Source organism: Callithrix jacchus, chromosome 22 (assembly GCF_049354715.1).
Source record: "Callithrix jacchus isolate 240 chromosome 22, calJac240_pri, whole genome shotgun sequence".
Lineage (NCBI taxonomy): Eukaryota > Metazoa > Chordata > Mammalia > Primates > Cebidae > Callithrix > Callithrix jacchus.
The window spans coordinates 37,332,555-37,349,065 of NC_133523.1; the positions used below are offsets into that span (position 1 = coordinate 37,332,555).

General features: G+C 52.0%; 2 protein-coding genes across 9 annotated transcripts; one reads left to right on the plus strand and one right to left on the minus strand.

Moving 5' to 3' along the window:
• Positions 1-1,167: 1,167 nt before the first annotated feature.
• Positions 1,168-7,209, minus strand: PAFAH1B3 (platelet activating factor acetylhydrolase 1b catalytic subunit 3). Of its 3 annotated transcripts, none has more exons than XM_002762194.5 (6): positions 7,085-7,209; positions 6,618-6,711; positions 6,340-6,429; positions 4,606-4,722; positions 4,405-4,527; positions 1,168-1,497 (listed from the first exon to the last, which is right to left on the minus strand). In XM_002762194.5, exons 2-6 carry the CDS (start codon positions 6,693-6,695, stop codon positions 1,210-1,212), a joined length of 696 nt encoding a protein of 231 aa, XP_002762240.1. In that variant the 5' UTR covers positions 6,696-6,711; positions 7,085-7,209; the 3' UTR covers positions 1,168-1,209. The 3 variants fall into 3 exon arrangements, with proteins under 3 accessions (XP_002762240.1, XP_008986360.1, XP_008986359.1); XM_008988112.4 differs by lacking the exon at positions 7,085-7,209 and adding an exon at positions 6,823-7,058; XM_008988111.5 differs by lacking the exon at positions 7,085-7,209 and having other exon boundaries at positions 6,618-7,058.
• A 344-nt stretch (positions 7,210-7,553) lies between these two features.
• On the plus strand, positions 7,554-14,411 carry PRR19 (proline rich 19). 6 transcript variants are annotated; one of them, XM_078359791.1, is made up of 3 exons: positions 7,554-7,758; positions 13,170-13,776; positions 13,862-14,411. In XM_078359791.1, exons 1-3 carry the CDS (start codon positions 7,582-7,584, stop codon positions 14,329-14,331), a joined length of 1,254 nt encoding a protein of 417 aa, XP_078215917.1. In that variant the 5' UTR covers positions 7,554-7,581; the 3' UTR covers positions 14,332-14,411. The 6 variants fall into 6 exon arrangements, with proteins under 6 accessions (XP_078215917.1, XP_035140487.1, XP_017823413.2 ...); XM_035284596.3 differs by lacking the exon at positions 7,554-7,758 and adding an exon at positions 11,097-11,123; XM_017967924.4 differs by lacking the exon at positions 7,554-7,758 and adding an exon at positions 11,105-11,274.
• The last annotated feature ends 2,100 nt before the right edge of the window (positions 14,412-16,511 follow it).

The following is a 16,511-nucleotide window of genomic DNA, read 5'->3' on the forward strand; positions in this document are numbered from 1 at the left end:
AGTGGCTCATAACTGTCCTCAGTTGTCATGGAGCTGTAGACTTTCCATGAGGTTGGGGGAGCAATACCAGGAGGACTACCTCCAACATCAGAGGGACCCCATGGGCCAGGTCCCTGACATGTGGACCAGGCAGCCCCTCCCAGTTTAGGAGCCCATGTGCTCAGGGAGCCTCAATGCTTTTGGGCCCTGTTCTCAGCCATTGGACTGCATGAGCTTGGGGAAGGCCTGAGGCAAGATGCCACCAGATGGTTTACCCTCAGTCTCTGGTGTCATTTGTATTCAGGAAACAGGCCCCCAAAAGTCCTAGTCCAGAGGTGGCAGTGGGTGGCAGGAGACGAGGGTCCTCCTTGTGACCCTTACTGCCCCCATGTTGCCTGGGTCAGCACTGCAGTAGCTTGTAGCCTCCCCTGGCTGACACCCCTCCCACTCAGCATGTAGACACAGTGCCCACCTGAGATGACAGATACAGTGTGTGGAGGGATGACAACTAAGGGTGGGAGGGTCAGGATACCTCTGTAGAAGTGGCATCTAAGCTACAGCTGGAGCACTAGAAATTTCCAGTTGGGGCAACAGTGTATGCAGAGATGGAGGGGCAGGGTAGGGTGGGCTTCACAGTACCGGGTCCCTGTGTTCACAGAATTCTTGACCTTGGTGCTGTAGGGTAGTGCTGGCAAGCTGGTCTTGCCTAGTGTTGACTGATTGGTAGCACCTGCCTGAAACATTCTATTGTGAAAATTAACCTAACCACAAGAACAGTGTCTTAATGTATCAGTGATGCCTGCCCTGGGCAGAAATAGAACCACAGCCAGGTACAGTGGCTCATATCTGTAATCCTAGCACTCTGGGAGGCCGAGGCGGGTGGATTGCTTCAGCTCAGGAGTCAGACCAGCTTGGGGAACAGGGCAAAATGCCTCCAAAAAAATACAACCAGCTGGATGCAGTGGCACACACCTGTAGTCCCAGGTATTCAGGAGGCTGAGGAGGGTGGATCGCTTGAGCCTAAGAGGTTGAGGCTGCAGTGGGCCATGGTCTCACCACCGTACTCCAGCCTGGGTGACAGAGACCCTGTCTTAAAAAACACCACCTTGCAGTACCGCAGGGTCACAGATCAGGGTAAGGACTAGTGGTGGTACCCAGACAGGCTTGACCATAAAGCAGGAAGCAGCAGACGGAGGAAGGAGAGTTTAATGTGGGAGGGCAGCAGGATGCTTAGGGTGTGGGCTCTGGCAGGGGAGCACCTTGGCCCTGGTCTTGGGCCAGCAGACGCAGAAGCAGGGAGTGCAGGGTCCGGCAGACAGGTGTGTAGCCCAGGCGGCTGAGATGCAGGTAATCATACATGTCATGGTGGCTGATGGTACCATCTGAGTGCACAAAGCCAGGGTCGGCATCTAAGAAGTGGGCCCGAGGGTGGCCAGCCAGTGCTGCCCGTACCAGCTCATTCACCCGTTGGTTCTTCTCCCGAAGTGGGTTGGGATGCTGGCCTCGTGGAAGCAGGCCCTGAACAGGAACACCAGGAGTAGTAAGGAAATGAGCATTTGGGTATCCTGTTTTCTGTGCCAACCTGTCCTCTACCCCCAACCATGAAGTTTCCAGCTGCAGCAAATGCTAGGGATAGGCAAGTGGGTGGTAGGATGGAAGGGTAGTTCCTAAATACCATATCTTAGCCCCAATTCAGCAAGAGACTTCTGGGTTTAGCCTCTTTCCAAGCATCACTTAGAAAAACGTTGATACTGGCTGGGTACAGTGGCTTCCACCTGTAATCCCAGCATGATGGGAGGCAGAGCTGGATGGATCACTTGAGCCCAGGAGTTCTAGACCAACCTGGGCAACATGGTGAAATCCCATCTGTACCAAAAATATACAAAAATTAGCTGGACATGATAGCGTGTACCTGTAGTCATAGCTACTTGGGAGGCTGAGGTGGGAGATCACTTGAGCCTTTGAAGCAGAGGTTGTAATGAGCTGAGATCATGCCACTGCACTCCAGCCCGGGTAACAGAGCCAGATCCTGTCTCAAATAAATAAATAGGCCAGGTGCGGTCGCTTATGCCTGTAATCCCAGTACTTTGAGAGGCTGAGGCAGGTGGATCACATGAGGTCAGGAGTTTGAGACCAGCCTGGCCAACATGTAAAGTCCCATCTCTACTAAAACTACAAAGATTAGCCGGGAGTGATGGAGTGTACCTGCAGTCCCCGCTACTCGGGAGGCTGAGGCAGGAGAATCACTTGAATCCAGGAGGAGGAGGTTGCAGTGAGCCAAGATCACACCACTACACTCTTATCTGGGCAACAGAGCAAGACTGTCTCAAAAAAATAAAAAATAAAATAACATCATGGCTCACGGCAAGGGGTCAATCCCCTCTTTCAGAGGAGGAAGTGTCCTAGCTACCTACAAATGATGGAGCCTAGATTTACCCCAGGAATGCCTGACAACTTTTGGTATACTCAAAGAGGTTTTTGGAGGATTTTTCTTTTGTTTCTGGTGAGTCAGGGTGTCACTCTGTCACCCAGGCTGGAGTGCGGTGGCATAATCACAGTTTACTCTAACACTGAATTCCTGGGCTCAAGTATGATCCTCCCACTTCATCCTCCCAAGTACCTGGGATTACAGGTTTTTCGAACCATCATGCCCAGCTAATTCTTTTTAAAATTATTTTATTTTATTTTATATTTTGAGACGGAGTTTCGCTCTTGTTACCCAGGCTGGAGTGCAATGGCGCAATCTCGGCTCACTGCAACCTCCACCTCCTGGGTTCAGGCAATTCTCCTGCCTCAGCCTCCCCAGTAGCTGGGATTACAGGCGTGCACCACCATGCCCAGCTAATTTTTTGTATTTTTAGTAGAGACAAAGTTTCACCATTTGACCAGGATGGTCTTGATCTCTTGACCTCGTGATCCACCTGCCTCGGCCTCCCAAAGTGCTGGGATTACAGGTGTGAGCCACAGCGCCCGGCCAATTTTTTTTTTTTTTTTTTTTTTGAGACACTTTCACTCTTGCTGCCCAGGCTGGAGTGCAATGGCTCTGTCTCAGCTCACTGCAACCTCCGCCTCCCGGGTTCAAGTGATTCTCCTGCCTTAGCCTCCCAAGGAGCTGGGATTACAGGCATGCGCCACCACACCTGGCTTATTTTGTATCTTTAGTAGAGACAGGCTTTTTCCATGTTGGCCAGGTTGATCTCGAACTCCCAACCTCAGGTGATCATCCCAAAGTGCTGTGATTACAGGCGCCTGCCACCACGCCTGGCTAATTTTTGAATTTCTAGTAGAGATGGGGTTTTAACATCTTGGCCAGACTGGTCTTGAACTCCTGACCTCATAATCCACCTGCTTTGGCCTCCCAAAGTGCTGAGATTACAGGCTTGAGCCACCATGCCCGGCCTGCCCAGCTAATTTTTAACAATTTTTAGTAGAGACAATGTCTTGCTGTATCCCAGGCTGGTCCTGAACTCCTGGGCTCAAGCAATCCTCCCACCTTAGCCTCTGAAAGTGCTGGGAGTATAGGCATGAGCCACTATGCCCAACCATTTTTGGGTTTGTCTTTTTTTTGAGATGGAGTCTCTGTCTGTTGCCCAGGCTGGAGTGCAGTGGCGTGACCTTGGTTCACTGCAACCTCTGCCTCCTGTGTTCAAGCAATTCTCCTGCCTTAGCCTCCCAATAGCTGGGATTTCAGGCGAGCACCAGCATGCCCAACTAATCTTTTTTTTTTGAGATGGGGTCTGGCTCTGTTGCCAAGCTGGAGTACATTGGCATGATCTTGGTTCATTGCAATCTCTGCCTCCCAGATTCAAGCAATTCTCCTGCCTCAGCCTCCTGAGCTGGGACTACAGGCACACAGCATCATGCCCAGGTAATTTTTCTATTTTAGTATTTTGTATTTAGTATTTTAGAGGGGTTTCACCATGTTGGCGAGGATGGTCTTGATCTCCTGACCTTGTGACCCACCCGTCTTGGCCTCCCAAAGTGTTGGGATTACAGGCATGAGCCACCGTGCCCAACCATTTTTGAGACCCCCAAAGTCTCAAGGCATCCCTGGGCAAAAAACCGGTAACTGGAGCTGGGCATGGCATGCACCTGTAGTACCAGCTACTTGGGAGGCTGAGGAAGAAGAATCACTTAAACCCGGAACGCAGAGGTTGCAGTGAGCCGAGATTGTGCCACTGCACTCCAGCCTGGAGACAGAGCGAGACTCTGTCTCAAAAAAAAAAAAAAAAAAAAAGTCTAATTGCTCTTGCTCTCTTAGCACATTCTCAACCACAGCCACTCTGAAGGGTGTAGCCAACGTGAGGTTCTGCCTGAAAGCCACTGCTCTATGCCAACTTGCCTAGAACTGTGCCAACTGTGGCTATATCTGAGGGGGTCCCAGACCGCTGCCATTCTTCCTTTCCCACCCTCCCAGCCGCTCACCAGCACCACGACCCGGGCCTGCGGCTGCCGCTCATTCACCAGCTGCACAATGGCCTTGATGCCACCAGTCACCTGCTCTGCTGTGTGTCCATGGTTGTTGGTGCCCACCCAGACCACCACAATCTGTGGAAAGAAAGACATGAAGTGGCAGTGAGGGGACAGGCAAAAGACGTTTTAGAGCCCCACCCAAGCCCTGCTCACCTTGGGCCGGATGTGTTCCAGCTCCCCATTCTCCAGCCGCCACAGTACATGCTGTGTGCTGTCGCCACCGATGCCAAAGTTAAGTGCATGCAGAGGAGAAAAGAGCTCCCGCCAGATCTGTGGGTAAGAAGTGGTATGGGCACGGGGCACTGTCCGCATGGACAATCACCCTCTGTCCAAGTGTTAACCAAATGCCATATGGAAGAACCTTACTTCATGGAAGCAGTCTTTTAAAATTTCACCTGGAGCATACTCCAGCACGGCTGAACCTCACTTTATAGAAATTGATTAAGGCCGGGCGTGGTGGCTCATGCCTATAATCCCAGCACTTTGGGAGGCTGAGGCAGGTAGATCACGAGGTAAGGAGATAGAGATCATCCTGGCTAACACAGTAAAACCTTGTCTCTACTAAAAATACAAAAAAATTAGCCGGGTGTGGTGGCGCGTGCCTGTAGTCCCAGTTACTCTGAAGGCTGAGGCAGGAGAAAGCACTTGAACCCAGGAGGCGGAGGTTGCACTGAGTGGAGATCGTGCCACTGCACTCCATCCTGGGTGACAGGCTGAGACTCCATCTCAAAAAAAAAAAAAACCAATTGAGTCTTTCACTATCACTTTATTTTTATTTATTTATTTTTATTTCATTTTATTTTTCGAGACAAGTCTCTGTTGCCCAGGCTGAAGGGCCGTGACGGGATCTTGGCATACTTCAACCTCCGCCTCCCAGCCTCCAGTGATTCTCCTGCCTCAGCCTCCCGAGTAGCTGGGACTATAGTCATGTGCCATTATGCCCAGCTAATTTAGTATTTTTAGTAAAGACGTGGTTTCGCCATGTTGGCCAGGCTGGTCTCAAATTCCTGACCTCAGGTGACCCACCTGCCTTGGCCTTCCAAAGTGCTGGCATTACAGGCGTGAGTGACCACACCTGGCCTAGAGTTGTGCTTGAGCCCAGGAGTTCAAGACCAAACTGGGCAACATGGCAAAACCCCATCTCTACAAAAATTAGCTGGGTATGTAGCGTTGTGCACCTGTAGTCCCAACTACTTGGGAAGCTGAGGTGGGAGGATCGCTCGAACCCAGGGGGTAGAGTTTGCAGTGAACAGATATCATACCACTGCATGCCAGCCTGGGCCACAAGAGCGAAACTCTGTCTCAAAAAATAAATAAATAGGTAACAAAGCAAGACCCTGTCTCAAAAATCAACCAACCAACCAACAAACAAACAAAAAAAAAACAAAACAAATCCCATAGAAGCAAGACTAACTTTATGAAAATCCAGTCTGAGTCATGCATTGAACCAATGGCACTACAGTTGAAACTTATTTTGAGGAAAGCTATTACAGTTGAACATGCTTAGTGGAAAGATATTACTATGATTGAGCCCTCTTTGTGGAGTGCCATTAGAATTGACCTTCACTTCCTGTAAAGTGACTATAGCTTTGTGTAATCCCAAGAGGGCTGTGCACTACTTAAAGCAAACAAGAAAGAGCCTCACTTTAGGCAAGACTATGGCAGGAAGGCCTCATTGTAGGTTTTAGTACATTATACATACACAAATCCAATCTGATAAAACCAAGGCATACATTACCTTCTCACCAAGACCCTCGGAGCCTCAGGCTACCTCAGGTCAATCCGGGTACCCCCATAATACCTACCCCACCTGCCCTGGGTTCTGATCCAGATGTATCAGCATGGGCACGGGGCCGGATAGGGCAGGCGGAGAGGGATGGGCCTCACCTCGCACTGGTGCATTAGCTGGACCAAGGAGTCCCCGATGAAGACGACTTCGGGTTCCTTATCTTTGCTGTCAGCGACGAAGCGATGGTGCTGCGGGAGCGCGTGAGAGGGAGTCGGTGGCTCGCTAGCTCCAGGGCCCGCCCCGCCCTGCCCTTAGGCAGCACCGCCCCAACTGCCTTCAGTTTCCCAATCAGGTAGTGAGAGTGGCAGGAACCAGCCGTTCTCTTGAGTGATCCCCGCACCCCGGACTCCTCAATATCCCAAGTAAGAACGCTCACCAGGGACATCCAGCGCCCGTCGCCCTGCACGTCCTGCACCGGCGTGGGCTTGCTGGCTGGGTTCTCCTCTCCGCTCATCTTGGCGCCGCAGCTCCTGCAGGATGAGCGAGTGGGGTCGACCCGGGAGTCTTCTGGACCGAGCTGGCTCCGCCACGCCCACTTCTACCCTTCTAGGCAACAAAGGACCGTCCCAACGCTCGCACACCCGCGGAGGACGAAGGCCGATACAGGGCGCCGCCTCCTCTCCAGGGACTGAAACCTTCACTCAGAAGGGAGGCGGAATCGGGAACCCTCGTTTCCCCCACGACGGCCGCACAGTGGGCTCGTCCGGCGTTTCCCGCTCGGGCCGCTGACTCCCGGGCAGCGCACCCGGCACGGGCTGGTGGGAGAGAGAGGCGAGACCATCCAGCTCCCAAAGCGGGGAGGAGGGAGAAACCACCCACCGGTCACGGGGAGGGGCAAGCTACCTGATGAGTCGAGAGTGGGCGGGGAAAACCTAGCCGTCTTTCTAGCAAATGGGAAGATACCATTTGCTGTAGAGAGTGAAATGTGCGGAAGGGACCACCTACTGTTGCGGAGAGGGGGAGCGGGCGGGTGGCCCATTCACTTGGTGGGGTGAGGGGAGCGAGTGGACGAGTCCATTCTTGGATCCCTTGAAGGGGTGGCTCGAATGCAACTGGCTAGGAGGAGACGCTCCCATTTTCTACTGGTGCGGGGGACAGAAAAGGAAGATGGCAAAATGTGAAAATTCAAGGCTCCGTTCTAAGGAGCCATCCTAAGGCAGCGCTAGGTCTTTATTGAGCCTGTCTCCCAGTGGGCTTCCCCTTACTCACAACACCGTGTGTGTGTGTGTGTGTGTGTGTTGAAATCTAAAGTACTAATCTTCGCATTCAAGACATCACAGGACCCCTACTCAAAACACCATGTGTGTGTGCGCGCGGGCGCGCGGAATAAAATATAAACTATGAAATCTTTGCATTCAAGACACCATAGGACCTGCGTGGAGGGTAGAAGAAGATGCAGAAGGAGAAAGGAAATTAGAGACGCCTGCAGGGCTCAGGTCCAGTCTGGCGCCCTTCCCGCAGATCATCTTGCAGATCTGCAGTCTCTACTCCCCTCTCTAAACCCACAGGCCGACCGGGTATGTCTCTGCTCTGAAACCTACATCCACAGCCAAGGCATCTGGGGTCGCGCCTCTTCCCCTACGCCACCCCAAATTAATCTCAGACTTCGGTGTCTTCTTAGATCTCCCTCTTCTCTGGGACCAAGTCGGGGGTCTCCCAGCTAAATGTCCTGGTCATGTTCTTGTAGCCCCACTCCAGGTGGGACCTTCTCATTATTCATTCCTTCGAGGTGGATTGATACTGAGACATAGAGATGAGTCTTACTCTTTTTTTTTGAGATGGAGTTTCGCTCATTACCCAGGCTGGAGTGCAATGGCGCGATCTCGGCTCACCGCAACCTCCGCCTCCTGGATTCAGGCAATTCTCCTGCCTCAGCCTCCTGAGTGGCTGGGATTACAGGCACGCGCCACCATGCCCAGCTAATTTTTTGTATTTTTAGTAGAGATGGCGTTTCACCGTGTTGACCAGGATGGTCTCGATCTCTTGACCTCGTGATCCACCCGCCTCAGCCTCCCAAAGTGCTGGGATTACAGGCGTGAGCCACTGCGCCCAGCTGAGTCTTACTCATTGTGTTTATGTTCTGTTTCAATCCACTTTTCTGGGACCGGGTGGGCACACAGTGGTTCCATAAGCACTTGCTGAATGAATAGTAAATGAGTCGGTCAGCTCCTGGCCTCGTCCCAGTGTGTTCAGGGAGACAGATCCACGCACAGAGGTGTGGGGGTGTCAAAGTTGTGTTTGAGGGAGAGACAGGGTCTTCTGGGGAGGAGGAGGAGAAGGACTCTAAGGACTATGGGTTTCCTAGGAGTAGTATCTCTGCTGGCTCTGAAAGATAATGAAGACTGAACAAGCAGAAAGAAAAGATACAGGTAACCACTTTCTTATTAGGGCCTGGGGAATATCATGGAAGAGCTTGATTTTAAAGTCTGAGGAAACCGGCGAGGTGGTTTATGCCTGTAATCCCAACACTTTGGGAGGCCAACACGGGCAGATCACTTGAGGTCAACCAGCCTGGCCAACAGGGCAAAACCCTGTCTCTACTAAAAAAAAAAAAAAAAAAAAAAAAAAAAGCTGGGTGTGGTGGCACAAGCGTGTTGTCCCAGCTAATTGGGAGGCTGAGGCCGGAGAATCGCTTGAGTCCGGTAGGCAGAGGTTGCAATGAGTCGAGATCTAGCCACTGCAGCCCAGACTGGGTGACACCGTGAGACTCTGTCTTAATTACAAAAATAAAGTCTGAGGGGGCCAGGTGCAGGGATGCATGCCTGCAGTCTCAGCTACTGGGGAGCCTGAGGTGGGAGGATCGCTTGAGCCTAGGAGTTTGAGACCAGCCTGGGTAACAGTGAGACCCTGTCTCAAAAAACAAAACAAAAGTCAGGCAAGAGCCTGTAGTCCCAGTTACTAGGAAAACTGAGGCGGGAGGATTGCTTGAGCCTGGGAGATAAGGCAGCATTGGGCCATGATTGTGTCAGTGCACTCAAGGTTGGGTGACAGAGTAGTCTCTGTCTCCAAAAAAGAAGTCATAATCGGCTAGGTGCAGTGTGGCTAACTCCAGCAATCCCAGCACTTAGGGAGGCTGAGATGGGCAGATCACTTGAGGTCAGGAGTTCAAGACCAGCCTGACCAACATAGTGAAACCCCATCTCTATTTAAAAATACAAAACTTAGCCAGGCATGGTGGTCTGCACTTGTAGTCCCAGCTACCTGGGAGGCTGAGGCAGGAGCATCACTTAAACCCGGGAGGTGGAGGTTGCAGTTAGCTGAGATTGTGCCACTGCACTCCAGCCTGGGTGACAGATTGAGTCTTCATCTCAAAAAAAGAAAAAAAGGAAGGGAAAGAAAAAAGTCATAATTATGCCTTCACGTTAGTGGTATAACGAGAGAGAAAAGAATTTTTTTTTTTTGAGACGGGAGTTTCGCTCTTGTTACCCAGGCTGGAGTGCAATGGCGTGATCTCGGCTCACTGAAACCTCCGCCTCCTGGGTTCAGGCAATTCTCCTGCCTCAGCCTCCTGAGTAGCTGGGACTACAGGCATGTGCCACCATGCCCAGCTAAGTTTTTGTATTTTTAGTAGAGACCGGGTTTTACCATGTTGACCAGGATGGTCTCAATCTCTTGACCTCGTGATCCACCCACCTCGGCCTCCCAAAGTGCTGGGATTACAGGCTTGAGCCACCACGCCCGGCCCCAATCTCATTTTTATAGGTCAGAAAACTAAGTCTGACCAGTTACAAATATTTTCAAGGTCACACAGCCCAACTGTGACATTTTGGGCATTTAAATCAAGCCTAGCTATGAATCACAACAGTATACTATTTTTTTTTTAGATGGAGTCTTACTTTGTCGCCCAGGCTGGAGTGCAGTGGTGAAATCTAGGCTCACTGCGACCTCCACCTCCCTGGTTCAAGCAATTCTCCTGCCTCACCCTCCTGAGTCACTAGGATTATAGTCGTGAGCCATTTTGCCCGGCCTAATTTTTTTTTTTTTTTTTTAACTCAGACAGGATCTTGCCCTCTCCCTCAGGCTGGAGTGCAGGGGCGTGATCACGGCTCACTGCTGCCTCAACCTCCTAGGCTTAAGCGATCCTCCTGCCACAGCCTCCCAAGTAGCTGGCACCACAGGCACGAACCATTGCGCCCAGCATATTTATTAATGTATTTATTTTCTGAGACAGAGTCATGCTTTGTCACCCAGGCTGGAGTGCAATGAGGCAATCTTGGCTCACTGCAGTCTTCGCTTCCTGGATTCAAGCGATTCTCCTGGCTCAGCCTCCCCAGTAGCTGGGACTACAGGTGCGCACCACCATGCCTGGTTAATTTTAGTGGAGACAGGGTTTCACCATATTGGGCAGGCTGGTCTTAAACTCCTGATCTTGTGATCCGCCTGTCTCAGCCTCCCAAAGTGCTGGGGTTACAGGCGTGAGCCACTGCGCCTGGCCTACTAATTAATTTTTTGTTGTCAGGGTCTTCTATGTTGTCCAGGGCGGTCTTGAACTCTTGGACTCAAGTGAGCCTCCCGCCTCTGCCTCCCAAAGTGCTGGGATTACAGGAGTGAGCCACCACAGCCGGCCAACTGTATAAATTTTCTAGGGATTATGTCTGTGGCTGCCTGGGGGATAGCTGTGCGTGGGGGCTACCAGGACCCTTCTGCTTGGCGCGCCTGGTCACAACTAGCCCTCGAAAGACCGCCAATAGCTATCTGAACCAATCAGTATTCAGGAAGGGGACAGACCTAGTGAACCTCACAGCCAATTGGTGGGTGGGAGGTGCTAAGAACAAGAAAGGGAGATTTCTGAAAGCGAGGCTAAGAGGGGCGGGGCTATAACTGGCACTTCTCTAGCACGCGCCTCTGGGCTTCCGTCCTCTCAGAGCTACGAAGCCAAAGGGTATGGAAACGGCACGCGCATGCGTGTGGGGTGCCCGAGGCCTGGAACAGCGCCAGGTGGCTTAGAGAGCTGGGGTCACGGCAGAAAAGAAGCCATTGCGCCCCACGGCTGCGTGGAGTGGGAAGAACCGGGGTTCGTTGGGGCAGGAGAGGTGCCCTTCCCTACCCTGCTTCCACCAACCAGACCCCACTCCCTTCACTCTGCCCCCCCCCCCGCCCCCCACACTACCGTCGCACCCACTGTGCTTCCTCTACTACCCTAGGCACTTCCTTGGTGACAAGGCCCTGTCTCTGATCGGGCCTGTCTCCCCTTCTGTTCTCTTGAGGTTTTCTCAGTCTTTCCAGACTTCTCTTGCTGCTCTCCCTCTTCTGCTTTTCTTTCTCTGCCATCTCTTTCCACTTTCTGCATTCCTGTGTACCTCTTCTATCCCTGGATTTCTCCGTCCAGAATCATTTTCTGGTCCGCCAAATCCCTCCAGTTCCATGACTCCTTCCCCACCCTCCATCTTTTCTTTTTTTAAAGACAGAGTCTCGTTCTGCCCCCTAGACTGGGATGGAGTACAGTGGCGCGATCTCGGCTCACGAAACCTCTGCCTCCAGGTTCAAGTGATTCTCCTGCCTCAGCCTCCTGAGTAGGTGGGATTACAGGCATTCACCACCACGCCCGGCTAATTTTTGTATTTTTAGTAGAGGCGGGGTTTCACCATGTTGGGCAGGCTGGTCTTAAACTTTTTTTTTTTTTGAGACGGTGTTCCGCTCTTGTTACATAGGCTGGAGTGCCATGGCGGGATCTCGGCTCACCACATCTGCCTCCTGGGTTCAGGCAATTCTCCTGCCCCAGCCTCCTGAGTAGCTGGGATTACAGGCACGCGCCACCATGCCCAGCTAAATTTTTGTATTTTTAGTAGAGATGGAGTTTCACCATGTTGACCAAGATGGTCTCGATCTCTTGACCTCGTGACCCACCTGCCTCGGCCTCCCAAAGTGCTGGGATTACAGGTGTGAGCCACTGCGCCAGGCCTCCACCCTCCATCTTTTAACTATTTTACCATGTCCCTGTTCCCAATAACTTTTCTGTATTCCCTGGCTTATCTTCCCATTAACTGTGACTCCTTTGTCTCCATCCCACCCCTGTGATTCCCTATCTGACCAAACCTTTCCCAGTCTTTCTCTGCTCATTTCTTTTCTCTTATCATCCTTTCTGTCTTTTAAGAGACAAGGTCTAACTGTTGCCCAGGCTGGAGCACAGCGGTGCAATCATAGCTCAGTGTAACCTCTAACTCCTGGGCTCAAACAATCCTTTCACCTCAGCCTCCCTAATAGCTGGGACTACAGGTGTGGGCCACTGTATCCAGCTAATTTTTCTTTCTTTTTTTTTTTTTTTTGAGACAGAGTCTCTGTCGTCCAGGTTGGAGTACAGTGGCACGATCTCAGATCACTGTAACCTCCGTCTCCTGGGTTCAAGCGATTCTCCTGCCTCAGCCTTCCGAGTAGCTGGGATTACAGGTGGACACCACCAAACCCAGCTAATTTTTGTATTTTTAGTAGAGATGGCCACTCACCTTGGCCTCTCAAAGTGCTGGGATTACAGATGTGAGCCACTACACCCAGCTAATTTTATTTTGTAGAGATGAGGGTCTTGCTTTGCAGCTCAGGTTGGTCTTGAACTCCTGGCCTCAAGTGATACTCAACTGAGTCTCTCTCAGTTGCCCAGACTGGAGTGCAGTGGTGCAGTCTTGATTCACTGCAACCTCTGCCTCCTAGGTTCAAGTGATTCAAGTGATTCTCCTGCCTCAGCCTCCTGAGGAGCTGGGATTACAGGTGTGCCCCGCCATGCCCAGCCAATTTTTGTGTTTTTAGTAAAGACAGGTTTTGCCAGGTTGGCTAGGCTGGTCTTGAACTCCTGACCTGAAGTGATCTGCCCATCTTGGCCTGCTCAAGTGTTATTATTACAGGCATGAGCAACTGCGCCCGGCCCTCCCTATTCACGTTGCTACTCACCCTGACTTATCTGCATGCTGATGGCCATCCTATCTGTATCTTTCAGGACACCATGGATACCCGGGGACCAATCTTCCAGCCTTTCCAGCGGCCTGAGAAACCTGGTCGTGTCCGCCGTCGGAAGACTAGGCGGGAACGTAACAAGGCCCTGCTGGGCAGCCGCCGGCCATTAGCCCATCATGATCCTCCTGTGGCCATTCAGGATCCACCTGTGGACCCTACTGCCTCCAAGCTCGTGGTCATAACCCAGGGCCGGCTGAGCCGGGAGCACCGGGGTCTCTTCAACCACGAGGTGAAATCCCTAGATGTTGGAAGGCTGCTTAGCAGTGGAACCCTGGCACCGGGCAGCCCCACACTCTCTGCCAAGCCCTCCCCAAGCCCAGGGAGGGCCCAGAAGCCAATCTCACAGTCCAGGGACAAAGAGAACCAGGTTCCTGGAGGTTCAGGCCCAGGCCCACCCAGTTCCCCAGAGTTGCCTAGCATGGGGCAACTGCTGGCAGAGCTGCAGTGCCAGCTGAGTTTGCCACAGGCCTTCCCCCGGAGGAACCTAGTTCAGGATGCCAGGGATGCCATCGTGCACACCTTGCAGGCCTGCCATGGTTGTGTGCCTGACCTTGCCCTGGTGCTCCAGGGCTGCCAGCCACCCTTGCCAGGTGAGCCTCCCTCTTTCCCCTGCACTCCCCTTTCCTTTGTCTGCTCTAGCTCACCTGGCCTCTATGCTTCTTTCCTTTGTACCAGGGGCCAAGCCTGGGGGCTCTGAGAGAAGGATGACACCCTTCTGGATCAATATCCCTGATCAAGTCCCAGAGGAAGAGAGGCAAAGGAAGCAACAAGGGACAAAAGAGTTTACCTTCCCCATGCCCCCCTCCTCCAGCGTGCCCACTGTGCATAGGGAGAGCCTGGCACCGTCAAGAGGTCCCTGGCCACCCCCTTTGCCCTCACTGTCTTCACCATCTGGGGCAGCCTTGGGTCCCCCAACAGCATTTGACTTGCTAAAAAGCATCTGGCTGGTAGCCACGCCACCCCCTCCTCAGCCCTGGGGGATTGGAACCCCTCAGCCCATGCCTCAGCCTTCATCACCCCTGTTGCCCCGGACCTCTGTCCTGGACTGGAGCCCCAGCCCCCCTGCCCCGCTGCCCAGTCTCTCCTGGGTAGTGGCCCGGAACAGTCCGGAAGCCTGGTCTTTTCCACCTATGAGACTGTATTGAGGAGGGGTTGAGGCTAGGGCTAGGGACGGATATCTTGTACTCCCAGTGACCTCAATAAAGTAATTCTGTGGTCCTCTTGATTTTCAGTGAGTCACTGACCCAGGAGAGCAGCTTTCCTTAGCTCTGAGTTCTAGGTCCAAGGTGGAAGGGAAGGTCACTTGTTACCTTCACAGAGCTTGAGGAGCCAGTGTGATGGGGAAAACTTGGGACTTCAGTTAGTCCAACACATAGGTACACTGTGGCTAACCCTGTACCTGACCTTGAGTGCTGGTGATCCTGGGGCCCCAGAATGAGTGAGACCAAGGCCTTGTCCTCATGAGGCTCCCAGTTTGGTGGTGGGCATACACAACCTCAGCTCCAATGGTTGTGTCTAGGAGAGTGAGAGAGATGCAGGGGCTGGGTCAGTCCAAGGAGGGAGTAATGACTGCCCTAGTGAGGAGGGAATTCTTCATAGAAGAGCTGACATGGACTTCCTTCCCTTTTCCCTTCCCTTCCCTCCCCTCCCCTCCCCTTCCTTTCCTTTTTTCTTTTTCTTTTCTGGCAGAGTCTAGCTCTGTCGCCCAGGCTGGAGTGCAGTGGCGCACGCAATTTTGGCTCACTTCAACCTCTGCCTCCCAGGTTCAAGCAATTCTCCTGCCTCAGCCTCCTGAGTAGCTGGGATTACAGGCACTCACCACCACGCCCAGATAATTTTTGCGTTTTTGGTAGAGATGGGGTTTCACTGTATTGGCTAGGCTGATTTTGAACTTCTGACCTCGTAATCCTCCTGCCTCGGCCTCCCAAAGTGCTGGGATTACAAACATGAGCCGCTGTGCCTGACCATTCTTTTCTTTTCTTTCTATTTTTTTTTTCTTTTTTGAGACAGTCTCGCTCTGTCACCCAGGCTGGAGTGCAGTGGGCGTGATCTCAGCTCACTGCAACCTCCACCTCCTGGATTCAAGATTCTAGAGTTTCTTCTGCCTCAGCCTCCTCAGTAGCTGGGATTACAGGTGCACGCCACCACACTCGGCTAATTTTTGTATATTTAGTAAAGACAAAATTGCCTACTGTTATGAACCAGGGTTTCACCATGTTCATCAGACTAGTCTTGAACTCCTGACCTGGTGATCTGACCACCCTTTTTTGGAGTACAATGGCACAGTCTTGGCTCACTGCAGCCTCTGCTTCCCAGGTTCAAACGATTCTCCTGCCTTAGCCTCTGAAGGAGCTAAGATTACAGGTGTGCGCCACCATACCCTGATTTTTGTATTTTTAGTAGAGATGGGGTTTCACCATGTTGGCCAGGCTGGCCTCGAACTCCTGATCTCAAGTGATCCTCCCTCCTTGGCCTCCCAAAGTGCTGCAATTACAGGCATGAGCTACCGTGTTCTGCCAACCCTGTATTTTTCAAGGTTGGTGGAAACTTGCCACTTGAGGAAAAGAACATTTCAGCCAAGGGGAACAGCATGTGCAAGTCCTGGAGGAGGGCACATGGCAGATGTAGGGCCATTTTCACTCAGCAAATCCCTAGGCCATGCTGGGACCTAGAGTAAGCCACGTCTGGGCCTGCCCTTGAGCACCTCCTGGCCTGTAAGCACAGGGAACAGTGTATGTGCAGGCTCAGGGCAGGAGTGGCAGATCAGGGCTGAATCTGGCCCACAGGCTTTTTTCATTTCACCCACGATATGTTTTAAATGTTTGAATCAATTGCCTACTGTTATAAACCAGGCAGTTTGCTTTTTTTTTTTTTTTTTAATTGCATTTCTGGCTTCTCTTAGAAAGAAAGAAAAAAAGAATCTGGCAGCAGAACTACAATCCTTCCTGGCAACCACTGGCCAAGTTGCACAGGCCTCCTCTGTGGGATCCACGCTCTACATTAAAAATGTTTCACTTATATTTCCAGCTTGGCCCCTTGGCTCAGAATTTTTTCTTAAAATGGTATTTTGAGCAGCCCCCAGTTTTCTGCAGTGGAGAGGGATGAAGCTAGAGATGTTTGTTGGAGTCTGATCAGGGAAATCAAGGGGAAGGGCGTGGCCTCTACTCCAAAAAGTCTTTCTAGGGCTTGCTGTTGTCCTATCAACCATAGGGTTGATACCCGCATAGAGGGGACTGGACTGGGAGATCACAGGGCTGAATGACTGGGCCCAGGTCTTATGGTGGACAAGTGTCAAAGGAGGGACCAGGCTGGGATTTGAATGAAC